This window comes from Oryctolagus cuniculus, chromosome 1, assembly GCF_051225735.1.
Source record: "Oryctolagus cuniculus isolate XC-2025 breed Fujian yellow rabbit chromosome 1, ASM5122573v1, whole genome shotgun sequence".
NCBI classification, from domain to species: domain Eukaryota; kingdom Metazoa; phylum Chordata; class Mammalia; order Lagomorpha; family Leporidae; genus Oryctolagus; species Oryctolagus cuniculus.
Genome location: NC_142867.1, coordinates 12,109,469 through 12,137,449, shown reverse-complemented (window position 1 = coordinate 12,137,449; position 27,981 = coordinate 12,109,469). Strand labels below are relative to the sequence as shown.

The following is a 27,981-nucleotide window of genomic DNA, read 5'->3' as shown; positions in this document are numbered from 1 at the left end:
AGCCATGACGGCTCGGAACAGGAGGAGGGAGCTGCACTTGCGAGAGTATACACTGCTCACTTGAGGTCTGTTTTGTTTTGTTTTTCCACCTCCTCATTCATCCCTTCAGACTGGACTCTTCGGGACCTTCCTAGCGGCTACCTCTGCTTCTTATTTCTCCTCGTAAACATACCGTCCTCAGCACACGGAATACCCATCTCAGCATCTCAGCAGGTGCATCAAAAAGTCATTCAGGCAGCTTGCTAAATTCTCTCCATTAATGTTTCCTTCTTTTGTTACTTATGTTGAAAGAAAAGTAAGTCATCATTAAGTCGGCTACTTCCCTTTTTCACACTGACAGCTTCTAAGGTGTATTTGCGAGGCCAGAGAAGGCGAAGGACTGACTTCTCTAACGTGGTCCAGGTCACCTCGATGAAGGGCCAGCCTCAGAGAGCCGCTGCCAGCGGCGCCAAACCTGAGCCGCGACTTCCGCCACCACAAGGGACGTGGCTCTAGTGAGTCTGCGCATGCGCCTCCCTCTGCCCCGCCCCCAGTAGTTGCGCAGGCGTGCTGGGACCACGTCGCGCTGCCGTTGGAGACCCTCCGGAAGTGCTTGAGGGCCGGCTGGTTCTGGGCTCCCTACTACAGCTGTGATGGCCGTTCGGTAGGGTCTAGAGACTTGGCGCTGAGGGCGGGCACCGCCAACCGAAATCTGCCTCTTCAGCCAGGTCCAGGTGCTCACGTGAGGACCCTGACTGTGTGCTCTGGGTTAGAGTGGCCAGCCCGTGAGGTGGACCCCCACAGCCACAGGCCTGGACCTGAGAGGGCGAACAGAATCTTCCTGGTGACCTTGAACAAGGAAAATGCGAGGTAACTGTGGTTCTGCTTACGAGCTGTCTGGAGTGTCAGAACCCACAAAGGGGCTCAGGGGTCGTGACCCTCCTGTACAGTCACCCACCTTTCTGGAGGTAATCAGGTACTGAGCTTCGGGGCCCGAGTCGAGGACTGGGCCTGGGCAGCCAGAATGGAATTCTTTGACCTATGAAGTTGACAATGACTTGGAGCCGGTCCTAAAAGTCAAAGGAAGACACGGAGAAAGGAGTATCACAGATTGAGGCGTCAGAGCTGACTTCCCAAAGAAAGTTACAGCTGGAGCTGCTGCAGTCCGAGGGGTTGCCGGGATGAGGTTCAGGTGCACAGGGAGCAGTTCGTGAAGGGCTTTGGGAGTCCTGCTAAAGAATTGAGGCGTAATTTTATGTAATTATTTTCCTTTATTTTAGCTTCATCTGAAGACAGGGAGGGGTTGCGTCTCTGCTGAAGATAGAGAAGTAGTTTCTGGACTTGGACCTCTCTCTTCCAGAACTACTGTGTAAGCATGATTAGGGGGTGAGAGTGGAGTTGGGAATAAGACTCGGGATACTTATGCTGCAGCTGCTTTTGGATTCATGATAGGAACTACCAGAAAGTAAAGTAAATGGTTGACTTTATTTACGTTTTTTCCTTTTACAAAAACAGGATGCTTAAGAAGGTTGAAGAGTCACCAAATGTAGAATGATTTAAAAAATTCCAGTTATTCTAAGAATATATTATAGAATTGCTTTATTTTGTGGCCATTTGAGAGGTGAACCAACGGAAAAGGAAGACCTTTCTCTCTGTCTCTAACTCTGCCTGTCAAAAAAAAAAAAAAAAAAAACAAACCCAGAATTGCTTTATTTTATCCATCACTGAAGACTTAAAATATATACATAGAATCCTTTTTTTCTAATTAATATTTTTGAATACTTGGGGTGGCTTTGGTGGGGGTTATAGTGATGCTAAATATTCTCCCCAAGTCATTTTGTGATTCCACTGTTAAACTAGGGCTGCCAAAGGAACTTTTATAAATATAGGAGTTATTTTCCCGTATTCTGGAAAGTGACAAGTAACAGCAGTTTGACATGGATATTCTTCATCTACAAGAATTCTGTAATTCTATGACTTTTTATTGAATCATGACAGTGATTAACATGGGTTGCCTATAGATTAAAAACCCTTTGATATTTGTTAAAGATGGCATTTAAATGTATAAATCTTACTTCAGTTACATGTTGTCTTTTACTATCGTATCCCTTGTATACTCAACCTAGTTTTTTCTGTCTCTGTGCTTCAGAGTGTTAACAGACATTGAGAAAATAAAATTTTAGAAACTAAAGACTTATTGAAATAATCAAGTCATTATATTTAAAGAGTTCATAGGATAAGAGATTATTTAGTCTGACTTCTTCCTTTCTGAAAGACTAAACGTTTAAAATTAAGTCAGGTGAAACAGCACTCTGGCTTCAGAATCAGCCCTTGAGGTATTCGGATCTGGCTAAAAACCCTATGAGAGTATCTCAGGCATGGAAAGCCAAGACACTGTGGCAAAAAATGACCTAAATGAAAGATCTCTGTGAGTGAGATTTCGCTGGAAAGAAGGGCCATCAAAGAAGGAGGTACCTTTCTCTGAAGGGAGGAGAGAACTTCCACTTTGACTATGGCCTTGTCTAAATAAGGTCGGAGTTTGTGAACTCAATAGGTTTCCATAGCCTTGGCAGCTCATGACAAGAGCCTCAGGTGATTACTGATGTCATAAATTAGAGTGTCAATTGTTAAATCAACAACAGGACTCACTGAACTTGCTCCCTATGTAGGACCTCTGTCCTTAATATGTTGTACTATTAGAATTAACGGTAAAACCAATCTTCAAACAGTACTTTATACTTTGTGTCTGTGTGGGTGCAAACTGTTGAAATTTTTACTCAGTATAGAGTTGATCTTCTGTATATAAAGACAATAAAAAATGAATCTTAATGAAGAATGGGATGGGAGAGGAAGTAGGAGATGGGAGGGTTTGCAAGTAAGAGGGTTGTTATGGGGGGAAGAACCGCTATAATCCATAAGTTGTACTTTTGAAATTTATATTTATTAAATGAAATTTTCTATAAAAATAAAGTCAAGTGGCATCATTCGTGTTACTGACATGTACGTGACATAATAGAAATAAAATTTCAGATCTACAGAGGAATACAGTCTGATAAAGGGATATAATTATTACCCAGATTTTTATCTTATAACAGGAAAATTCTCTTAAATACCAGGAAGAAATGCAGAAATAACAGGGGTGGGATAGGGGAGGAGAACAGGAGACTACCTTTGAGGTTGCAGAAGCAACTTTGATAAGTTGACTGAAAGAGAAAGGGTTATGTTCATATAATAACAAGATAGCAGGTACTATATAAGGAAAAAAATATAAGCTTGATTTTGGTGAATTTACGAATTTATTTTTAATGAAAATTTGGGATTGGAAACCAATTGAATTGATTATGAATTGCACATGAATTACTGAAAATTCTCTATTACTGTTCCATAGGTGCTCCTTACATTTTATCTTCTAGAGACACTATTTACTACTAAGAAATAATATCCATAAAATCTATTTTCATTTAGTCATGGAGAGACTTTTCAGATAGGTAGGAGATACTAAAAAAAGTTAATGCACCTAAAAGTAAAGCATGGAGAAAAGAAAACAGTTGCTTCTGAGTTTGGGAAAATGGTTGCCAAACAATAAGAAAAGAATCAGACTTGTGTATTTTCTTTTGAGAGAACCATATGTATGTGTTTTGTATTGTTTTGTAGAAACTTTCTAATAAAGATAACAACAAAGTTTAAAGACAAATTCATCTTGAGGAAATGCTGATAATATGGCATGTGTATGTGGGAGTTCAAAAATCTCTACAGCAGATAGTCTTGTTTTAGGGGTAAGTAAAATTTCACTTAGAGTAACTTCAAGATCATAAAGGATTTCATTTTTAAAAATATATTCTTGTATCTAGAAAGGGGCAGATTTGACTAAATCAAAAAGGTAAAAGTTTAGTTTTTAATGTTGTCATTTACAAATTTTGAACAATTTCATGCCCTTTTGCATAATATATGCATAGATTTTTTACATAGATATGTGTACTGACTAAACCAACACACTCAAGGTAATAGAGAATTCCAAATAAAGGGTAAAAGAAGACGAATACCTATGATTTTTTAATTTTTTTTTACTTTTAAAGAGACTGTAAGTGATCTATTAGTTATTATATAGATGTATATGCAAAAGTTTTATAAATATATCTCTTCTGTTATAAACATGTAAGGTTATAATTTGTTCAGCTCTCTTAATAAACACCAAAGAATAATGAGGATTATGCACCTTCACTTCTGAAGAGGAGAAAATTTTTCCTCTGACTCTAACTTTTTCTTTGAATTTGGATACCAGGCAGAAAAATTGTCTAAATCTTTTACCTCACTATTCAGCTGAAGTTCTTAATCTCCTTGAGGTTCATAGAACACTTTGGGCATAGAATGAAACTGAATCTTCTCAGAATCATGTTTATATCACAATCCTTTGTACTTTTTTAGATGAAAAAAGGTAAGTCTGACCTGGAATTTATTCATTGAATTTAGATTAAGAATAATTTTTAATTAAGAAAACCTATCTCGTATTTCACATTCTGACATTTGGCTATTTAGATATTTGAGCTTTATATCGAATAATATCTAGTCATATCAAAAAGACTCTTTCAAGCCCACTTCTTTTACTTGTTGGAAAAGTGGTATGTAATTAGAATTCTTGGTAACAGTATGCTTCTACACAAGGTTCTCATTGGGTGCCTGCTCTATGCTGGGCACCGTATTAGAGGCTGGTGTTCCAAAAATGGTATAGTAAGAGTCCTTGAACATGTTGCAGTCTAGTACAGAATATCACCCCCAATCAAATCCAAAAAAAACCTCTGAAATAATACCATCCTTACAAATCTGATGCAGTGGGAAACCTTAATTTTAAATTTATAAAAATTCTAAGAGCATCACCAAAACACAAATCTTTTCTTTAAAAAAGGAACTTCTTGGGGGCCAGCACTGTGGTGCAGCGGGTTAAAGCCCTGGTCTGCAGTGTCAGCATCCCATATGGGCGCCAATTGGTGTCCCTGCTGCTCCACTTCCAATCCTGGTCTCTGCCATGGCCTGGGAAAGCAGTAGAAGATAGCCCAAGTCCTTGGGCTCCTGCTCCTGAATGGGAGATCTGCAAGAAGTTCCTGGCTCCTGGCTTCAGATCAGTGCAGCTCCAGCTGTAGCAATCTGGGGAGTGAACCAATAAATGGAAGACCTTTCTCTGTCTCTCTCTTTGCCTCTCCTACTGTGCCTTTCAAATAAATAAATCTTTAAAAAAACCAATTAGCCAGTTGCATTGTGTTTCATAGACTACTTACTTATCAAACACTCAGAATTCTAAAACATTTAATAATTTCCTATTAATGCTTACAAGAAAAAGAATTCTAGATTCTAGATATGAAAAAGCAGTTCTCATATAAATTTAGAAATTACTGGATTTATAATTATCTTTTTACAAATTCTAGTTGAATAATAATTGTCCCCTTCTGTAACACATCCACTATCCAATGCAAAGACCTAGTGTAAAGCAAATTCATCTTGGGTATCCTTTGTATTGCCGTGCTGAATTATACCAAACTCCAGCATGCTTATGAAGTTTTACTCCATGTAATCCTTGAAAGAGAAGGTAGATTTTTGAAAGTTAAAGATGATTGACTCAATAAATTATAGATTTGTAAGAAAACGTTGAATATATGGCTTCCTGCACTGTAAATTAGAAACCTTTAGTGTGCTCGGGACCCATAGTATGCTCTTCTCATGGCATTACTTGATAGGTTGAAAGGATAGCCAATAATAGAATCAAGTTATCAAGTTTCTTATGAGAGAATTGGCCAGAAGTGCTACCATTGAGCAGTTTATTGCTCTAAGTATGGCTGATTCCTGTTTCATAAGCCTCAGTCCTTCCTGGCTAGGGGCTTCTTTTTGAGTTAATCAGTCCAGGAAATACATGGTTAAATACACTGGTATTTTACTGTCATCTTTTTTTAAGCTATTGAATGTCTCTTATATTTAACAATACTGGAATAGTGTTTTAAATTACATTCTCTCAGTAATAATAACATTCTCTTCTCATAGGCTATCCAGATTATGATTGGCATCTTTCAGGTTTTGATGTGGCATTTCCTTTTGGTTTTGTATATGGGACAAATCAAAGGAGTCTTTGGAACATATGAACCCATAACTTACAAAACAGGATGTGCTTTATGGGGAGTTTTCGTGAGTAGAAACATTTATATTGATTTAATCATTCAGTAAGTGATATTCATACAAATATTAGAAGATAGGGAACAGCTTATCAACAAGATTTTCAGAAGAATTATGTAACTAAATTTCATGTTTGTGATTTATTTGAAGTCAGATTCCTTTTCAACAAAACTGTACTAATGTGTGGCAATAGGAATAAACGTGCAACTGTAGGAATAAATGACAAACATAGAGTGGATTGTCCCCTATATATGTGGAAGACTTAAAGAATCTTAACCATAATTTCTGCAGCATAGTTAATTTTTGTATGTAAGTTCTTCACCTAACATTTGTTACGCAAGAATTCAATACTCGTTTTCTAAATTTGGCATTACCTACACCTTTTTGTGGTTTCAAGAGAGCCATTATGTAGAAGGAAAAACTGAAGAATATGCCACCTGGAAGCTTAAGTGAAGAAAATATTACAAGAAATAGGGAAAATCAGCTGTATTCAGTTGTCAAATAATATGAGGGCTAAGAACTGACCATTGGATTTAGCAGTATGGAAGTCAGTAGTAAAGGTAACAAACATGTTCAGTAGAATGGTGAAGCAAACACCTTACTGAAGTTGGTTTAAGGAATAATAGGAAGAGAAGAATTAGAGACAACACACGACTATAATATGATGCAGAGAAAGGCAGTGATTGCTGGGGAAATTTGGGTCAGGAGAGGGTTGGCTTATTTGATTCTCTATAAGCAGAAATAAAGAGTGCCATGCCTTCTGTTGAGGGGACTAAACCAAAAGAAAGAAAATTGATGACATGAGATAAATGGAAGCAGGGCAGGATTACTGCAATCATGAATTTGTATAGGCAAGAGAGGAGGATGAATTGTAGTGCACAAATGGCTAGGAACATGAGCAATGTATCTCTGACTGTGGTTTTCAACTAAAGGTGATTTTGCCCCTTAGAGGACATTTCAAAATGTCAGGAGTTACTTTGGATTTTTACATTTAAGGGTGTGTGTCCTACTGGGCAGAAGTCAAGAATGCTGCTAAACATCCTACAATGTGCAAGATAGCCTTTCACAACAACAAATTATCAGCTTTAATGTAAATAGTGTTAAGGTAAGGTAAAAGAGAAAGGCAGAGTAAGAGAGAAAGTACAAGTGTTAATAGGAGTTTGGGAAATTGTGAATGCTTTCTTCCAATAGATTCAAGTATCTTTGTGAATTAGAATCAAGATTATGATCTGAGCCTGCGCCGGAACTCACTCAGCTAATCCTCCTCCTGCAGTGCCGGCACTAGTCCCGGTTCTAGTCCCGGTTGGGGTGCCGGATTCTGTCCCGGTGGCTCCTCTTCCAGTCAAGCTCTCTACTGTGGCCCGGGAAGCAGTGGAGGATGGCCCAAGTGCTTGGGCCCTGCACCCGCATGGGAGACCAGGAGGAGGCACCTGGCTCCTGGCTTCAGATCGGCGCAGCACGCTGGCCATGGCAGCCATTCGGGAGGTGAACCAATGGAAGGAAGACCTTCCTCTCTGTCTCACTGTCTAACTCTGCCTGACAAAAAAATTATATATATATATATATATATATGAAAGTGAGGCTGAGCAAGTGGATTGGCTTAGTAGAGCAGATATGAAATAGCCATTTAAAAAAAGAGTCTGATTTTCATATAATATTAAGTACTCACTTAACATTTAGGAAAATGGGAGAATGATGTTGTGGCATAACAGGTTGAGCTACTGCCTGCAATGCCAGCATCCAGTATGGGCACCAGTTTGAGTCCTAGCTGCTCCACATCTGATACAGCTCCCTGCTAATGTGCCTGGGAAAGCATTGGAGGATAGCTCAAGTTCTTGGGCCCTGCATTCATATTCGAGACTTGCAGGAAGCTCCTGGCTTCGGCCAGGCCCAGCCCTTGGCCATTGTGGCCATTTAGGGAGTGAACCAGTGGATGGAAGATTTAGTCATTCTCATTCTCATTCTTTTTCTCTCTCTCCCTCTCCCCCTCTCTTCTTTTCTTCTCTCCCTCTCTCCCTACATCTCTGTCTCTCCCTCTTTCCTTCTCCCCGCTACTCTGCCCTCCCCTCCCTCTCCCCATTCCCCTCCACTCCCTCCCTTCCTCCCTTCTTCTGTAACTGTGCCTTTCAAATAAATAAAATCTTTTAAAAAAGCATTTAGGAACATGATTGTATTGCAAAATTGATTGTGTCTTTCTCAGGCCGTGCTCTGCTGCAGGGGTACAGGCATGCAATAGGAAGAAAACTACATTAAGCAGGATTGGTTTAATTGTGAAAGTGTAATAAAACAAGCAAGGTACAAGAAGTTGAGAGTGGGTATGATTGTAATGATTAACTATCGAATGTAAGCTGATGAAGGAGAGAAGAATTTAACATGGAAATGAGAATCTCAGATTATAGATCCAGATAAAGGTCAAAATATTGTTAGAATTTTAATACTAGAGGGTGTATGCTAGAAAAATAGCAGATGGGAAATTTCATTTTGGGGATACTTGAAATTGGAATTTTTAAAGGTATAACAAAGACAAGAAGATGAATATGGAAATCGGTGACTAAGATAGATTGGAGTAAAAGATTGGAGAGAACACTTTCTCTGGAGGTTGGTGACCAAGTCCGTGGACACAGCCTCAGGAGCTGTCATATCCCCTCCTTTCTTCCATTTCACATGGTAACCAATAAAGGATGTTTGTATCAAAAAAGACTGGAGAAGAAAAACCCAAACAGCCACTAGCCCAAGGTATTAGAAAGATCATATATGTCTGTATTGAAATTGTCAAGGAATAAGTGATGGATATGGGGTAGAGGAGAGAGGAAGAGAGAATGAATGAGAAACTCATCTGGAAAGAGATGGCCAAGAAGTCAATAGATTACTTCAACTTTGAGGGGTAGTAGGTGATAGAATCTGAAGACATTTTATTCAGAGTTAGAGGAGAAAGTGGTTGGAACTAGCTGAAAGGAGCAAAGAAATTACTAAACCCATGCTTGGAACAAATAGTCTGAGGACTGCAGGAAACAATAAGCTCTAGTGAGAGAAAGTGATCACTGGAGGAAGCAGTTACATCTAGGGGATCCTCTGCCTTTATACATACACTGGCTTATAAATGTCAAAGGATTGCCTTAAGAAAAAATAGGAGAAAAATAATGAATTTTCAGACAAATCCAGATAAATGATGATTGGTTCATAGTGATGTACTATCTCACAGAGCATTGCCTTGAAAACGACAGAAAAATAGTGCATTGTCAGACAAAATCCAGGCATGTCTTTTATGTTTATATCATAAAAATAGCATATTTAACTCCCAGAATAAATTATTTAAATTTTAATTACATGAAGTTCAATGTAAAAATTCTCATTTATGTTATAAACTTTGAAAGACATCTTGTACCTGTGTGGTTCGATAATCTAGTTAGCACTGTATGCATAAGATAGTTTCATTTTTATACTGAGATAGTTTTGACCTTTACTGTGTATCTCCTTAGAAAACCCAGCCTTTGATTAAGAATGAAGTACAAACATGTAGATTTAAAGTTACCTTTGCAGAATTTATAAGCATCACGATTGACCTTCCTACCTATGATACATAGCATGAATTCTGATTTTTTCAAAAATTAGCCTTTCCCAAAACCACTAAAGGAGGTAAGAAATATTTCAAGAGAATTGTGCAGCCCACCTTCAAATAATATGGCATTTTTCTACATTCCTTGGAAATGGGCTTCCTGACACAAAATAATGGAAACTCTTTAAAAAAAAAGGATTAATGCATGAATAGCAGCTGTTTCTTTAATGACTAAAGTCTTAAGATATATATTTGTATAATCACAATGTAGAATAGACATAGACCACTTTTTCCACGTCATATGTACACAGTAACTATAATCAGTGGTACCATCTCACTAGGAAGAATAGCATTATAAGTAATCAAATGAGTTATATGTATATGTAGTAGAATACATAAAGAAGCAAACTTCCTAGTTTGGGATGGCTTCTGCTATCTTTCACATTTGTCACAAACTGAATTCTGCCCACTATCCCTTGTATATTTCTGTTAGCAGTGACTGTACTTTTACCTTTCAAAAACTGTTACCTTTTGGTTAAGATATCTCAATTCAAGACAAAATCTTGTCCTGGTCCCTTCTATTGTAATTTTTTTATATTTTGTTATTCATAGCATTCTAAAAATTATTGCCTTAAAAGAAGCTTTTAAAATATATTTAATTTTACAAGCATTATCAATGAGTTTTTATAAATGCTTTTATGTCCAGTTTATAAATGCTTTTATGTCCAGTTTATCATTTCAGGAGCTATCATAATAAGATCAACAAATCATCCAACTCGAGGCCTGGTAAGGTAAAATATTTGGAATATCTCTAGAAATCACTTGTCACAGGGCTCAACAATAGATTTTATTGAAGAGATAGTATCTCTTAACAGTGAAAAAATCAACCCTACCTGAAAATAAATGAAGAAATTAAGTGAGATTGCAGAAGCAAATAATTTAACATAAACAAATATATTAGTTAAAATCATAATTACTTTATTTAGAGATTTCTAAATTTAAATATAATTTTGCATTAGTCTATATTGTAAGATTCTATTAATTTTATGATAATAAAAGTTTAGTATGGCCTAATGTCTTTATATATAGATACTATACTTCTGTAAAACTTCATTTTCTGAAATTTCAAGCTTGGTAACAGGATTGTATCCTGTAACAAAGTAGAGAATTCATTCATAACAAAGATCTATCTGTTCTATAGTTTGAAAGTTAGTTTAGAGAAAAAAAATCTTAAGATTATTAGAATTAAAAAATTTCTTAAAAGTAATTAGTCTTGTTTTGCAGTTGTATAGCTTAAAAATACCTGACATTCAGAGATATTAATAGATCTCCTCCATATAATAAAACCAAGATTAAAACATTAATTCCTAAATGGTTTTATTTATATAAGCAGTCATTTTCTTTTCCTTTTTGTGGTAGAATTCCATTTGTTCAATTCAAGTCAATTCTTACAGACTTTCTTCCAATTGACTCATAAAATTATGAAAAATAACATTTTTGGAACCAAGTGCAAAATTGATTCTTATTGACCTGATATTTTAATATTCCCTCTAGATTAATTGGGTTTTGTGCGAGCCAGAAAAATATTTTACATAAATGGCAAGCATACCAACACTACCAAAGTCTCAAAATCTAGATCTGAGTTTTAAGTGATTTTTTTCAGTAATACAAACTATTTAACTCATGAGGTGATTCTGAATATAATAAATTTACCCTATGTATCCTTTTCAGATTATATCTGCATTGGTCATGAACATCTTCTCCATAATTACGGCAATTATTGCAGTAGTTCTGATATTTATTGAGTTGTCTAAGTTTAAGTCTGTGTCATATAGGAATTATGGACAAGCGGTAAGTGGCCAATTCTATAGGAACATCTTAATTTTAAAACCTTGGGAGATAAAATGAGGCTTTTATTGGTTCTCACAGAATTATTTGATTTAGTAGTGAGCTCTTAATTGAAATTTTTAATTCCGAAGTAATTCTAAGGTGTGATTTCTTTCAGTAAATATTAATAAACCGCTTGAATTCCTCACTTACCCAGTTAAAATAAAGCAAGTAAAAAATTTGAGGTCTGTAGTGATAAATGTCTATGTATTAAGCATAGAGTCACTGATGATTCTCTTATTGAAAGGAAGAAAAGTATAATCCTAGACCACAAAACCATTGCCAAAAAGTAAGAAAAGAATTTTATTATTGACACATACAGTTCAAACTGTAGAGACGTAATAATGTCTGGTTTAACATAGAACTTTTCGTAAACAGCCTATCTGCATTTACATGAATTTTACTTTAAGTTCTTTATTAAATTCTAAATGTACGTAAATCTATATTACTTCCATTTTATTTAATAGCCAATCACTTTGTCCAACAGAAATAACTATATTTCTTACTAAGATAAGATTATGTAATTAAATATGAATGTGTTTATTGATAACACATTGATTTATTTCACTGTGTTAGCCTTAAATTTAGAATCGCAGAATATTAGTGCTGTAGAAGACTAACAATGCTTATGAAAATCTCCCGCTTAAAATGAGGATGGATTGGAGTGGACCTTTTTGTTTGACCAATAGAAAAACAAGTAACAAGATAATAAGAGTCATTGTAGTTAAAGGGATAAACTTCCTGTTCCTCTTCTGCATACTTCTCTTTGCTTGCAATGTGTTATAACAAGGACCACCAGTGGAAAGAATCCATGCCTGGAGAAGAGAAACCTGGAAGGCAGTGAAACCATGTTAAAAGAAAATACACTAATGTCCAAAATTGGTTATGTATAATGAATGATGATTTAAATAAACAAGTAACAGATTTTCTCTATAAATTAAAAGAAAATTCTCTAGTTGCCCTGCAAGCTCAGTCTATCAACCTTCAATTCTAATTTTTGGGACAAAGAAGTGGAAGAGAAGATTTATTAAGTATATAATTGTTTCAAGTTATTTAGGACACTTTTTTTAAGAAAGCTTTTATTTGATGAATACAAATTTCATAGGTACAGCTTTAGGAATATAGCAGTTTTAATTTTAATCATCAGTTTAAGATAATGTGGTGGGAAAAGAGCTTATTTGGAGAGAGAGCCATCTTTCCTCGAGACTGCTGCCTTCTTAAAATAAACCTTTTCCTCTGGCCTGTACTCATCTCTGATGAATTGACTATGGACGTGGCAAGCTCCAAGAGCCGGATTATTTGTTCAGTAACAAAATTGGTGAGCTAGCCCAGGAGTCTGGGGTGTATTCTTCATGTGCTCTAATCCTCCCACATTAGCAAGGAGGGCAGTGACCACTGTACACCCACCCCAGAGCTGCTTGTGATGAGCTAAACCTGTGGCTGCTGAGAGTCCCTTCTCTTCCTGCTGTGGCATTAGCTACCTATAAGCACTTTGATGCCACAAGGAAATGGTATTTTATGGCAAGTCAGTAACTGCCATTTGTGTAAGGAGTCAGCAGCTCTGAGACTGGGTCCCCACAACCTAAGGGATGTCTCCCTCTCATCGTCTTCCTGAGAAATAGACTCAAGTATTCACTGACAAGAAAGGAGATAAAGAAGATATGTATTTAATGTGTGAACAGAATCAGCAGCAAGGTTCAAACTGATGTTGCATACATTGCTGGATGCATGAATGTGTGTGAAGTGGAACAAGCATAAGCATCATGAAGACAAAACTTTGTGCCTAGTGCCTGTCAGATTTCTACAGAAGTACAATTCCTAGTGAGGTAATGTTGGCTTGATGCTTGGAGATGATGGCTGTCACCTGCAGAAGGGATAAAGTTATTATTAGTTATTGACTCCAGCATGGGACCAGATGAGATCCAATAACGCAAAGGGTTGATCCTGGCAACAGGGAGCAAATAGAGCCTAGCTGCAAAGTGACTCATCAACAGTGTTTGCTAGAAAAAAGCAGAGTTACAGAGAGAGACACAGAAAAAGGCAGAGACATAGAGAAAGATCTTCCCATCTGCTGGCTCACTCCCCAAGGGCTTGCAACAGCTGTGGCTAGGCCAGGCTAAAGCCAGCATCCAAAACCTGCATTTGCATCTACCATGGATATGGAGGAGACTCAAATACTTGAATTATCATCTGCTGCCTCAGGATGCACATTAGCAGGAAAGTGGATCGCATGGAATAGTCAGACTCTAACAAGGACTACTCATGGAATCCACATTTCCAATTCTAGGGTGAGCAACACCTGCTGGAAGAGATGTGTGATGATTACCAGTATAGTAGCAGCCATTCCAAGAAAACATATAAGGACCAGCTACTCCATGATGCCGAACTAGTTCTTTGGTATTTTCAAGTTCATTTTCTATTTCAAGGGATATGGCTTTGTGACCTATTTATTTGTGGCATGATTGCCTGTGTGGTCTGAGATAGAGGGACAAAGTCTTGAAATTTTGAGAATGAGGTTCCCTTGTTTGCAGAATAAACTCACTGGAGGGCCATGGCAGGATCAGAGAAGAGTCAGGAATTTGAATAGGATAGAGATCTTAACTTAAGTAAAGAAACGAGGGATGGATTATGAGCCAGGTGTCAGTGAACCCATCACACCCCCCACTAAAGCTCACAACTCTGACCACGCAAGTTATGTCCATCCCCATTTTGAGAAGAGCAGCAATAGCAATGGAAGTGTCATATAACCCTTGTGTTGACCTCTTGCGTAACTCATGGCAGAAACCATCCAATAGAGGGATAAGTTCAAGCCAGCTCTCCAAACAATAAATGAAGATTTATTAGATATTTAGGTGGACAGATGGATTTCAAGAGTTCCTAGGTAAGTAATCACCAGGCATTGGGGAGTTTTGTATTTGCACAGTAAATTACAGATACTCACCTTTGGACTCACTATTTTATTCCAATATTCCAATATATGCACCAGAATTGTTTTCCAAACTGTGAAATATGATCCACATATTCACAGCAATAATTTTAGAAGATTAGAGCAAGTACCTCTTTAAAATGTATTAACTGTGTTGTCATAAAAACATAAGTTTCTTGTTTCAGTATTTTAAAGTAAAACAGCAGCATTGTGGCATGTCCCTTGCCTTAGGCAAGCATTTGTAATAAGAAGATGTGTGTAATAAGATGTGTTCTTCTAACTGCAATATGATTATCAAAACTAAATGTGAAAATAAAGGAGGTGATAATATCAAGAAAAAAAAAGAAGATAATATGGCATAATTGCCAAGACCTGCATTTTGCAATCAGTATTACAAACCATTTTGCGCTGGATTTGCCTTATCTGAATTCAATATAAGTTTTATAGTTAATCTTCCTAAGTCACAAGTTTTAACTTTGTTTGCTATGATTAGTTACATAAAAATTAACTTGCATTTAGACTTAAACTTGTGACCCACAATCCTTTCCTAGTGACTTTATAGGATTATATACCTACATTTTTCAAGATTGTCTTAGGCCAACTTCTTTAACGTAAGCAAGGGGTTTGACTAAATCCACAAATTCCTAAGTTTTCAGTATTTCCAGGTAGGACCAGCTATCCTCAAAGTTACATACCTCTAAAATATACTGCTAATATAGCAAAAAATTTAGTAGTGGAGACTCCGGAACCAGACTGCATTTGCTCAAATACTAGCCTCGATACTCATCCACTGTGTGTAACTCCTTGAAGAAGTTTCTTAATTTCTTCAGTTTCCATATGTGTAAAATGGAGAAAATATTGGGTCCAGCATTGTGGCACAGCATGTTAAGTCTGAAGTCTTGTCCTTCATATATTTCGAATAAATGCTATATTTAGAATTTGTTTTCATTTCCTCTAAACATGTTATATTTCTTGAATACAGTTTTTTTTGTTTACATTAGCAGATCATAGGTCATTGTATTTATTTTACTTTTATTATTGGTTCTATTTTATGTCTCCATTTATTAATTATTTCCCCACACTTTTTTTTTTTTAAAGATTTTATTTATTTGAGAGGTAGAGTTACAGACAGTGAGAGGGAGAGACAGAGAAAGGTCTTCCATCCTTTGGTTCACTCCCCAAATGGCCACCAATGGCTGGTCGGAGTTGCACCGATCCAAAGCCAGGAGCCAGGAGCTACTTCCAGGTCTCCCCTGTGGGTGCAGGGGCCCATTGGCCTGGACCATATTCCACTGCTTTCCCAGGCCATAGCAGAGAGCTGGATCAGAAGTGGAGCAGCTGAAACTAGAACCCGTGCCCACATGGAATGCTGGTACTGCAGGTGGAAGATTAACCTGCTCCACATTGCCAGCCCCTCCCCTCACTTTTAATTTGTGTTATTAAATTCTTTTTAATACAGATAGTTTACAAAGAAACAAGTAAATAAAAATTTAAAACTGCCTTGAATGTTGCATCCCCCATACATTTTTCTCAGTTCTTCCCTTATTTCAAATGTCCTATATTGTTAGGAAATCTTCCTGGATAAGAAGTTCTTAGAGTGAACCTCCTTATAATCATCAAGCAAGTTTTTATCCACTTCAGCTTCATCATGTATTATATTACCTATCCTTTTTTAAGATTTATGTATTTGAAAGGTAAAACATCAGAAAAAGAGGGAGATAGAGTTAGAAAGAGTTCTCCTATTCACTGATTCATCCCAAACAGCTGCAATGGCCAGGGCTGGGCAGGCCAAAGCTAGGGGCCAGGATCTCCATCTGCCACACGGATGGCAGGGGTCCAAGCTCTTGGGCCAGTCCTCTGCTGCTTTTCCAGGTGCATTAGCAGGGAACTGGACAGGAAACATAGACAGGACTTAAACCTGTGCTCCTATATGGGATGCCAGTGTTCCAAGCAGCAGCTTAACATGCTGTGCCATAATGTCAGCCCCTATGTTACCTTTTTTACTTGATTATAAACTAAGAAAGCAAGAAGTTTTTATGTCACTATACGTTCATCAAATTCCTACCACCTAACAGATTGTGGAATACAAAAGACATTAAATAAGCCAAAAGAAATAGAGACCATACCAGAGAATTGTTACTCTGAGTATCTGTCTATTTATTCAGAGCTAGCATAGCATTTTTAGGATGAGCACCAATATTGTTCATAAGTCTCACCAATTTACATATATATTTGAAATATCTGTATGACAGATACAGAGCAGATCTGCTTTCATTTGTCCCAACAATCAGTCATTTTATACTTCCAAATGAAATATTCTTTGAACTTTTTGAATTTACTCATCATTCTATATATTATAGTAATATTTACGTGAGATTTTTATCACTATTTGTGTAAGGTTAAGTGTCGCTCCCCCTCTTCGTGGAGGAACGACACAGGACCCTGCGCTGTTCTTTCGTCTGCTCGGCCCTCCCCGGGTTTACTGCTGGTTCTTCCCGGGTTGGCTACTATCCCTTCCACCTCCGTGGAAGGTCAGTTCCCCCTGGCCACATTCCCCACTTCCGCAGGGGAGCGGCACACCGCCGGCCGGCTTTCTCGGGGGCTGCACAGGTGTTCCTTCAGCTAGATGTTCCCCTTAGATGTTCCCCATAGATGTTCCCTGGTGCATGCCGTCTCTCTCCTCCTTTATAGTCCTCCTCCGCCAATCCCAACTCGGCTGCCCACACGCCGAGTACGCTGCTCTCCTCCAATCAGGAGCAAGTCCTACAGTTTATTGCTTGAACTGGAGGCAGCTGCGTAGAAGCTGTTTCCTCCTCTCCCAGCGCCATATTGTGGGAGAGCAGATGCATAGAATAAGTCTTAATTCCAGTAACTCAGTCTAGTCCGGGTTGCTCCCCACAGTTAAGTATATAATTAATAGCCATTTTAATATATATGAATTGCATGATTAAAAAAACTTGGAAGCCACATTAGGTGTTTCAAATCTTACAGATTAAAAAGTTTAGATGGTTGTGTCAGGAACACTAATAAATGAGAATAAAATGTTGGAAGAATATTTAAGAATGTGGAATATAAATCTCCAGGTTGGAAGCCTTAAATGATGAATTGAGGAGTGAAAACTAGGACAAATGAAGTAGAAAGCAGAGAAGTAGATATGCTTAGGAAAATCAAATAGTGAAAAAAGTTTATATGTATTTTCTTTCCTTGACTCTCCTATTAGGAGCTCTTACTAAATGAGTATTTTTGCCCTTACTGAAGGTAATAATATAAGATTTCTTCCTGTTTTCTGGCTACAGAAACTTGGGAGGGAAGTTTCTCGTGTTTTATTGTTCTCTTACCCCTTGGAATTTGTTACTGCATTTGTGTATGCAGTCTGCAGCTGCTCACATTTGGTAAGTGTTAATCTGGCAAGTCAAAGGATGTTGATTTCTAGAAAGCATACTTGGAAGAGATTAAATGCACTGGTACAATATGTTTGGAACTAATGAAAATGTAATTATAATATTTCCTTATTTTTTCTTTATCTTATAAATAGGGAAAAATATTACAAAATAAATGAAATATAATTGAATTTAAATAAAATTACAAAGTAAATCATAAATAAAAAGTTAAAAACATACCCAAAAGTGATTATCTCCTAATATAAGTCCTCATCTAACCCATAAATCGAAATCTACACAAAAACAGATGCAATATGGACACAGATTTTTTACTAATTCCATAATAATACATTATATTATTTCTCATATTTCTGAAAGTATCTTAATATCTTCTGTTACAATATGGAAATATGGTGTTTTAATAGCTTATTTTTCTTGACACTTAGCATTCTTTAATTACTGTTAATTTTAGCTTTATTTCCAGGGTTTTTTTCCTAAATTATAAATAATCTAGGGAACATTCCAATAAAAATATTTTTGCTTACTAGAATACTAGTTCTTTAGGATTCAGGGTAAAGAGTTTCCAACCCATGAGCCATATGAGGCCCATGAAATCATTTGGCCTGGCCCTGCCAAGGCAGCCACATGTGGGACTTGAAATTCAGCAAATTTATATAGCAGGCTAATTCTTAAGTTAGTAAATTTGTATGGCCTACAAAATGATGTTATAAACATCTAGATGGCCCTTTGCAGAAAATTAAAAAAAACCTCCCCCGCTCCCACTTCAGATGGCTGATTCCTGGAAGTATAATTGCAGAGTCAATTTTAATAACGTCACAAAAGAGCTGTAAAAGTTTACAATAAGTGTTCATTTGAATAACATTAATTTGGCACAAGCTTATAACTGTATAGCTAACATTTTTTTTTCTCAAATATTTATGAGGGTTCTACTAGGCATTATAGTAGACAACAAGAACACTACCATCAGGGAGTTTGTAGTTTTAGTGGAAGAGAAAATAAATACAATGTAGGAAATGGAAATTTTTATGAAGTAAAATAAAACAAGTAGATAAGACAAAGATTATTTGAAATAGGATGGTCAAGGAAGAGCACTCTGAGCAGGAACTATAACTTGCAGACAATTATGAGATTATATGAAAAAATATTTTAAAAAATAGGAAATGAATGGGACATCCAGAATGGATGAGTAAGGACATGGTGAGTATACCTTAAGAGAAATGGTAAACTGGTTAAAATTATCAATAGGAAAACTTTAAGAATCTGGAAATTAACCAAATTAGTAAATGCTTAAGAAAGTCTAGTGGAACTCATTAGGAAAAGTGAAAATTTCTGAAATGTTAGTTTAGGGCTACTCTGGTTCCTTCAACCTCCCAAGTTCTATTATGCCACTTTGGTGCATTAGACTGTAAAGACAAACAGCCTCCCTGCTTGAGAGGACTAATTTTATTTGGAGTTCAACATAGAGATTTCCATGACAAGGATGCTAAGTATTTAAACAAATTTCATATAATTCATATATACAGATTTAGGAATATAGTGATATTTCATACCATAACCTCCCTCCAGCCCATGATCCCTCCTTTTTTCCTCCTTCCTCTCTTATTCCCTCTCAATTTTTACAATGATCTACTCTGTATCCTTTATATTCATGAGCATCCCAACACTATGTAAAGAGTTCCACAAACAGAAGAAAAAAACATTGTTCCTCAACAGAGACAAGGGCTGTAAATAATTGCTGAATCTCAAAAATATCAATTTCACTCCTATACATTTTTGACATTCTATTACCACAGATCGGGAAAACATATCTTAATTTCTCTTTTTGGGACTGGCTTATTTCACCAAGTATAATGGTTTCCAGTTGCATCCAATTTTTTTGCAAAAGGCAGGACTTCATTCTTTTTACAGCTGAGTAGTATTCCATATTATATATATGCCGCAATTTTTTTATCTAGTCATGGACATCTGGATTGATTCCATATCTTAGCTATTGTGAATTGGGCTGCAATAAACATGGGGGTAGAGATTACATTTTCATATGCTGATTTCAGTTCCTTTGGATAAATTCCCAAGAGTGGGATTGCTGGATCATATGATAGATCTATTTTCAGCTTTATGAGGTATCTCTATACTGTCTTCCTCAATGACTGCACCAGTTTACATTCCTACCAACAGTGGAATAAAGTACCTTTTTCCCCACATCCTCACCAGCGTCTATTGTTTGTTGATTTCTGTATGTTGTTGTTTATTGATTTCTATATGTTGATTTCTGGGGTGAGGTAAAACCTCATTGTGGTTTTGATTTGCATTTCCCTGTTGGCTAGTGATCCTAAGCATTCTTTCATGTGTCTGTTGGCCAGTTGAGTTTCCTCCTCAGAAAAATGGTGTTCTAGTCCATTACCCATTTCTTAACTTGATTGTTTTGTTGTTGAGATTCTTGAGCACTTTCTACATTCTGGATATTAATTCTCTATCAGTTTCACAGTTTGCAAATATTTTCTCTCATTCTGTCAGTTGCCTCTTCACTTAGCTGTTTCCTTTGCAAAGTAGAAGCGTCTCAGCTTCATTTAATTTCATGTATCTAGTTTTACTTTTATTCCTTATGCATATAGGGTCTTTCCAAGAAGTCTGCCTATGCCAATATCCTACAAAGTTCCCCTACTGTTCTCTTTTAGTAATTTGATGGTATTTAGTAATTTGATGCTCATAGATTTAGAACCTAAATCCATTTTTGGTATAAGATATAAGGTAGGGATCTTGTTTCATGCTTTTTTATGTTGAAATCCAATTTTCCCAGGACCATTTGTTGAAGAGACTCCTTGCTTCAGGGCTTGATTTTAACTCCTTTGTCAAAGATAAGTTGGTTGTAGATATGTGGATTGATTTCTGGAGTTTCTACTGAATTCCATTGGTATACATGTCTTTTTTTCTGCCAGTACCAGTCTGTTTTGATTATAACTGCCTTGTAGTATGTCTTAAAATCTGGTGTTGTGATGCTTCTGGCTATGTTCTTCTTGTATAAGATTTCTTTAGCTATTTGGGATGTCTTGTGTTTTCATATGAATTTTAGCATCATTTTCTAGATCTGTAAAGAATGTTGTTGGTATTTTGATTGGGAGCTCATTGAATTTGTAAATTGCTTTCAGCAGAATGGACATTTTGATATTAATTTTTCCAATCCACAATCAGGAAAGATTTTTCCATTTTTCTGTGTATTCCATTTCTTTAACTTTTTGAAATTTTCATTATGGAGCTCTTTAACATCCTTCCTTAAATGTGTTCTAAATTATTTAATTTTTTTCTGTAGCTATTTTGCATGAGATTAGTATTAGAAGTTGTTTCTCAGCATAGTATCATCTGTGTATACAAAGGCTGTTAATTTTTGTATGTTAACTTTATATCCTGAAACTTTACCAAACTCTTTTAGGAGTTCCAATAGTCTCTTAGTAGAGTCCTTTGGTTCCCCTTTTTATAGAATCATGTCATCTGCAAATAGGGATAATTTGACTTCCTTCTGTCTAATTTGTATCCCTTTGATTTCTTTTTCTTGCCCAGTAGCTCTAGCTAAAACTTGGAGGACTATTTTGAATGGAAGCGATGAAAGTGGATATCTTTGTCTGGTTCTGGATCTTAGTGTAAAGGCTTCCACCTTTTCCCCATTCGATAAGATGCTGGCTGTGGGTATGTTATAAAATGCCTTGATTGTGTTGAGGAATGTTCCTTCTACTCCCAAATTGCTAAAGGTTTTTTCATGAAATTTTATCAAATGGATTCCTGCATCTATTGAGATAATCATATGGTTTTTATTCTCCATTGTGTTAATGTAATATATTACACTAATTGATTTGCATATGTTGAACTATCCCTGCATACTGGAGATAAATTCAACTTGATCTGGTGAATGATATTTCTGATGTGTTGTTGGATTTGATTATGTAATATTTTGTTGAGGATTTTTACAACTGTGTTCATCAGGGATATTGGTCTATAGTTCTTTTTGTTGTATCGTTTCTGGTTTACGAATTAAGGTGCCACTGGCTACGTAGAATGAGTTTGTGAGAATTCCCTTCATTTTTAATCATTTTGAATAGCTTGAGAAGAATTGGAATTAGTCCTTCTTTAAGTGTCTGGTAGAATTCAGCATTGAAGCAATCTAGTACTGGGCTTTTCTTTGTTGTGAGGGTCTTTTTTACTTATTCAGTCTCCATCTTAGTTATTCATCTGTTTAGGTTTTCAATTTTGGTAGATTTTAATTGTCCAGCATTCTTTCCATTTCTAGATTTATTGATTTGTTGCCATAAAGCTTGTAGAAATTCCTGTTGGTTCTCTTTATTTCTGTGGTATCCGTTGTTACATATCCTTTTTCATCTTTGGTTTTCTTTTTTTTTAAGACTTATTTATTTATTTGAATGTCACAGTTACAGAGAAGCAGAGGCAGAGATAAAGAGAGAGGTCTTCCATCCACTGGTTCACTCCTTGTGTGGCGGAAACAGCTGGAACTGTGCCAATCCAGAACCAGGAGCTTTTTCTGGGTCTCCCACACAGTGCAGGGGCCCAAGTTCTTGACCATCTTCTGCTGCTTTCCCAGGCTATAGCAGAGAGCTGGATTGGAAGTGGAGGAGCCAGGACTCAAACAGACACCCATAAGGGATGCCGTCACTGCAGATGGTGACTTTACCTGCTATGGCAGAGTGCCAGCCCTCTGATTTCCTGGATTTGGGTCTTATCCCTCTTTAAAAAAAAAAAAGATTTATTTATTTAATTGAAAGAGTTACACAGAGAGAGGAGAGGCAGAGAGAGAGAGAGGTCTTCCATCTGCTAGTTTACTCCCCAGTTGGCTGCAACTGCCGGAACTGCACCGATCCGAAGCCAGGAGCTTCTTCCAGGCTTCCCATGTGGGTGCAGGGGCCCAAGGACTTGGGCCATCTTCTGCTGCTTTCCCAGGCCATAGCAGAGAGCTGGATCAGAAGTGGAGCAGCTGGGATTAGAACCGGTGCCCATATGGGATGCCAGCACTTCAGGCCAGGGCGTTAACCCACTGTGCCACAGTGCCGGCCCTTGGTCTTATCCCTCCTTATTTAGTTAGTTGTGCCAATAGTGTACCAATTCTGTTTATTTAAAAAAATGCTCTTATTTCACTGATCCTTTGTAATTTTTTGGCTTAAATTTTGTTCTTTTCTCTCTTTCATTATTTCCTCCTACTAATTTGGGATTTGGTTTGTTGTTTTTCTAGGTCCTTGAGATGCACTGATAGCTCATTTCTTTGATGGCTTTCCAATTTTTTGATCTAGGCACCAATTGCTATCAACTTCACTCTTAGCCTTGTGACTTTTGACTCCTTTAAGAGTTTTTGTGTAAAGTCTATTTTTGTCTGATTTTAGGATGGCTACACCTGCTCTTTTTTGTTTTCCATTATTGTGGAATATCTTTTTCTATCCTTTCAGTCTGCATGTATCTTTGTTGATGAGGTGTGTTTTTTGTAGGCAGTAAATAGATGGGTCTTACTTTTTAATCCATGCAGTCAGTCTGTATCTTATAACTGGAGTGTTGAGGCCATTAACATTCAAGATGACTCTTGATAAATAACAACATGGCCTTGAAAACTTTCCATAAATATTCCTATTGTTTACTTTGTATTTCTTTTGTACTTTTACCGGGAGATTTTCTGCCTTCACATTTGTTCATTTGTCTTTCTGTGTGTAGCACATCCTTAAGCATCTTTTGTAAGGCTGGACAAGTGGTGACAACTTCTTCCAATTTCTATTTGTTTCAAAACCTTCATTCATAAATTAGAGCTCTGCATGGTACAATATTCTGGGTTAACAGGTTTTTTTTTTTTTTCCTTTTAAGATTTGGACTATGTCTCTCCATTTTCTCCTAGCCTGAAGAGTTTCTGATAAGAAGTCAGTTGTGAGTCTAATTGGAGATACTCTGAAAGTAATCTGGTCTTTCTCTTGTGCACATTTTAGAAACTTTTCTTTATGTTTTGCTGTGGAAAGTTTGACCAGAATGTGTTGTGGTGAAGATCTTTTCTGGTCATGTCTATTTGAAGTTCCTGTGTGCTTCCTGTACTCGGACAGCCCTTTCTCTAAATTTGAAAGTTTTCTATAATTATTTCACTAGATAGGTCTTCTAATCCATTCTTTCTTTCCACATCTTCAAAACTCCTAAGACCTAAGTTGGATCTTTTGATAGTATCCCTTAAATTTCCAACACTGTTTTTAATTTTTATAATTTCTTCTTTTATTTTTTGGTTGGATTGAAAAATTTCCAAAGATTTGTCTTCTAGCTCAGATATTCTTTCTTCTACCTCACCAAGTTTGTTGTTGAAGTTTCCACTGCATTTTTTATTTGATCTATTGAATTCTTCATTTCTAATATTTCATTTTTGATTTCTTTAAAATCTCAATTTCATGAGAAATATATTCATGTCATGTATAGATTTCTTTAATTTGTGGATTTGATTCTGATTGCTTTTGAGTAATCCTATGATTAATCTTTTGAATTCCATTTTCAGTATTTAATTGTCTTTCATATTCTAACATTGAAATGTTGTATTTCTTTGATTGGGTCGTGTTGTCTTCCTTATTCTTGTTTCTTGAATTTCTGCATTTATTTTTAGGCATTTGTGGAGATACTTGGATTTTTTTTCCTCTGATGTCTTATATCTTTGATTTATGCCTCTGTGGCTTGGTGGAATGTCTGCTCTTTCAGTGAATATCCAGAGGTGTGTGCTGAGTGTGGCCAGAGAGCTCTGGTCAGTGATCCAGTGTGGGCTGAATATCCAGAGTGACACTCAAACTGGATGTGATGAATTTTCTCTTCTTAACAAAAGACTAGGGGTGGAATGGTCACTTCTGCTTATGTGATCACACCCTAACCTCCTCTCTTCCAAGGTGATTAACACCCAGGTACTAGCCCTCAGTGGGTGTAACATTCATGATTCCATATGAACTGCACAAAGGATCTGTGCAGCCCTCAGTGTTGGCTTGGATCCCACCATGGTAACCCACCCAGGCATTCAGGGAGCTCTGAGCATGTGGAACCTCTTACAGTGATTGCCCAGAGACTCAGCTATAGCCTGAATCCCATCATGCCATCACAGTGTTCCCTCAGTCTCAACGTCTTGGGTACAGAGGATCCACTCCGCCGCACTTGACTATGCCATCCACAGAGAGGCTGAGAGGTTTCCAGAGGCTGCTGCCTGTGGGTGCTCTGTCTAGGCAGATTGAGCCCCGGATCCTCAGAGCCTGTGGTATACTGAGAGGCTGGAGGCACATCACATTTCACAGTGTATGGATGCATACAAGGGTCTTGGCAGGCAGTACTAATGCCAGACTTGCTCCTTCTCCCAGCCTGTTGCCAGGTGTGTGCAGTGGAACCACTGCATCCCATCTCTGCTGACAAGATGGAATTTTTGCTGCAAGTTGCTGTGTGCACACACGACCCACAGCAGCTACTACCTACTTATGTCCAGAATGGCACCTGCTCTCAGCCAGTTGCAGGTGCCATTGTGGCAGAGAGTGGGGGAGAGAAATGTGCCCCTTTTCTTTTTGTCTGGGTGAGTAGGTACCTTGTTCCCCTCAGGGCTATAGGCCAGTCTCAAAGACAATGTAGACTAGTCTCTTCCTATAGCTATATCACCCGTGACAAGAGCCACTGCAGTCTGATCTTCCCTTGCTCTCCAAAGCTGGTGCTTTCTCTGGCTCAGGGCTACTGGGGTCATTTGTTATGTCTGTTCTGTTGCTGCACAGCCGCACCTTCCACACAGATCCATGGCCTCTCTCCTCTGTCTGCAGAATCTCCACTGCAGTTTTCCCTCCAACTCTCTCCTGAGAATGCACTTTCTCCACTTTTTAAATTTATTTATTTATTTACTATTCTCATGTAGCCTAGAACAGACTACATGAAATAGTAGTCTAACCTGTCGCTAATCTGCCGTCTTGGACTCCTCCGTGCATGTATCATATTTGCCAATCCCTTCTCAATAGATACATGTTTCCTTTTTCTCTTAAATTTTAAAAGATAAAATTACAAAGGCAATTATTGTGACACTGTTTTGTTGAATATATAACACAGATGTATATCGTGTTGGGGGGGTATTAGCAAAAAAAGGAGTGAGGAGAGAAACTTATGGGAATAAACTTGCTATATTTTTCCTGGAAGTGGCATCCATCTAAAACAGATTTTGATGAATTAAGAAGCATATTTGATGAGTAAGAGAACTCAGATGTAAAAATTAAAGAAATTGACACAAGGTATCTATTCTAAAAAGGCAAAAGAGGAACGTGAAACATAGAAAATACATAGTAAAATCTTGACATAATTCCAACTATTTCAGTAATATTAAAGCAAAAATTATAGTGAAGGGTAGGCATTTGATGCAGTGTTTAAGAAAACACTTGGGACACCCACGTCCCATATTGGAGTACTTGAGCTCAAATACTTGGGTCCCTGTCACTAGTGGGAGGCCCAGATTGAATTTGAGGCTCCTGGCCTTGATCTGGCCCAGCCCCTGCTATTGTGAGTATTTGAGAAATTAACAGCAGATGGACAATCTTGTTTCAATGCCTTTAATGTTTAAGTAATCTAAAACCTATAGTGAGATATTAAGTGCCAAACAGTATAAATAAATTTCAAAATATTGACAATTCCAAGTGATGGTAAAGACTACAGACAAAAACAAAACTCTGTCCCAGTTGGAACATAAATTATTGCAAAAACTTTAAAAACTTTTTGATCATTTATCTAATAAAAGTTAGGGTGTGTATATGCTATGATTGGTGTATATCTAGCAGCAATGTTTGCAATAAGATAACTAAGAATTTAGAGGTATATTGCACTAATATTCATAATAGTTCCAGAATGGAAAGAACACAAGTAGTTGAGTGAATAAATTGGGTATATTCCTCTGAAAAAATTCTATATGACAATTAAAAGAAACTATTCCACCCAAACCATGAATTAATCTTGAAACTAGAGTATAAGAAGGCTTAATGCATAATTTTTATTCCATTTGTATAAACTTTAAAACCAGGCAAAATAAAACTAATCTATTGTGTTTAGGAAATGCAGTCTTAGTTGCTAAAAGTAGGAAGAAAAATAATTGATTACCTAAAAGTCAAAATGACACCTTGGAGAAAATGAAGGGATTATTTCTAAATGTCTGAAGTGGGTAGAGTACTTGAGCTGCAGGCTTTAGTTTATGTTAAGAATACCATGAATATTTTTACTATAAAAAAGTTATACATGATCCAATTGGACTTAAAGTATGTTTAAGTGGAAATGGAACAGAAATAGATAAATGGCACTTTAAGATCGTACTGTATGAACATCAGTATTGCTAGTATATTTACAAAGTAACTATTACATGATTTTAGGAAATAAGATATGATTTGTAAGAGTTTAATTTTTTTCCAGAGTCAGAAACGAGAAGAACATCCTACGCCTGTTACAGAGGAAGTTGAGAGCACTTTTTAAAGACCTTAAAAATGCAAGATTTTGGCTGGTGCTGATACCTGCTGTGGACACTAATGATACTTCAGTATAAAAAAGCTGTCACAAAGCCCACAGGCTTTGTGCAAAATAAAATAACAAAATAAGTCAGTCTTTTCTCCTCAATAGTCAAGAAATTTCTCTTCACATACTTTTCTAGACTCCAGGGGGAAACTTCGACCCTATTTAATTGCAAGGTTATTGCAGGAAGGAATTTGTTATAGGTACACTGAATAGCTGTCAACTCTCCATAAAAGAGCTTATTCATAAAAGACTACAACTTTTTTTGTTTACTATCTCTGGAGTGCATACTACATACAAAGACTTGGAATATGATGATATATAATTAACAGGACAATTTTAAATAATGTATGTCCTTATAAATTAAAAAGCTCATTTGACAATTTCAGTTCTTCTACCTCAATTAGCAACTGCCCTAAAGAACAAATCAAAAGACTCCAAATCAGATTTTCTTCATTTAGTTTCCTTTCTTCCCTGAAGTATCTGCTGTCTTTCTTCTCCTTTCATCCACTTGCTTCTTGGCATCTGTTTAACTGCTTTTCAAAGAAAAGATGGCT

General features: G+C 36.9%; 1 protein-coding gene across 9 annotated transcripts; it reads left to right on the top strand.

Moving 5' to 3' along the window:
* The first annotated feature begins 98 nt into the window (after positions 1-98).
* On the top strand, positions 99-27,514 carry MS4A13 (membrane spanning 4-domains A13). 9 transcript variants are annotated; one of them, XR_016216793.1, is made up of 9 exons: positions 110-849; positions 1,260-1,348; positions 3,634-3,755; positions 6,010-6,150; positions 10,424-10,480; positions 11,426-11,545; positions 12,158-14,462; positions 17,804-17,899; positions 27,329-27,368. XR_016216793.1 is itself a non-coding variant. In XM_051854650.3 (8 exons), exons 4-8 carry the CDS (start codon positions 6,129-6,131, stop codon positions 27,386-27,388), a joined length of 342 nt encoding a protein of 113 aa, XP_051710610.3. In that variant the 5' UTR covers positions 104-849; positions 1,260-1,348; positions 3,634-3,755; positions 6,010-6,128; the 3' UTR covers positions 27,389-27,514. The 9 variants fall into 9 exon arrangements, 7 of the variants coding, with proteins under 7 accessions (XP_089164597.1, XP_089164614.1, XP_051710610.3 ...); XM_051854650.3 differs by lacking the exon at positions 12,158-14,462 and having other exon boundaries at positions 104-849; positions 10,437-10,480; positions 27,329-27,514; XM_089308483.1 differs by lacking the exon at positions 12,158-14,462 and having other exon boundaries at positions 106-849; positions 10,424-10,485; positions 27,329-27,514.
* Positions 27,515-27,981: the final 467 nt, after the last annotated feature.

What these genes read in the sequence shown, in the direction of transcription:
- MS4A13 (XM_089308471.1), top strand. Translation starts at nt 3,699, where the DNA reads ATGGCATGTGTATGTGGGAGTTCAAAAATCTCTACAGCAGATAGTCTT. An exon ending in ATAGGAATTATGGACAAGCG is followed by an intron (nt 11,546 to 17,803) that starts GTAAGTGGCCAA and finishes TTCTGGCTACAG; the next exon opens with AAACTTGGGAGGGAAGTTTC. An exon ending in TCTGCAGCTGCTCACATTTG is followed by an intron (nt 17,900 to 27,328) that starts GTAAGTGTTAAT and finishes ATTTTTTTCCAG; the next exon opens with AGTCAGAAACGAGAAGAACA.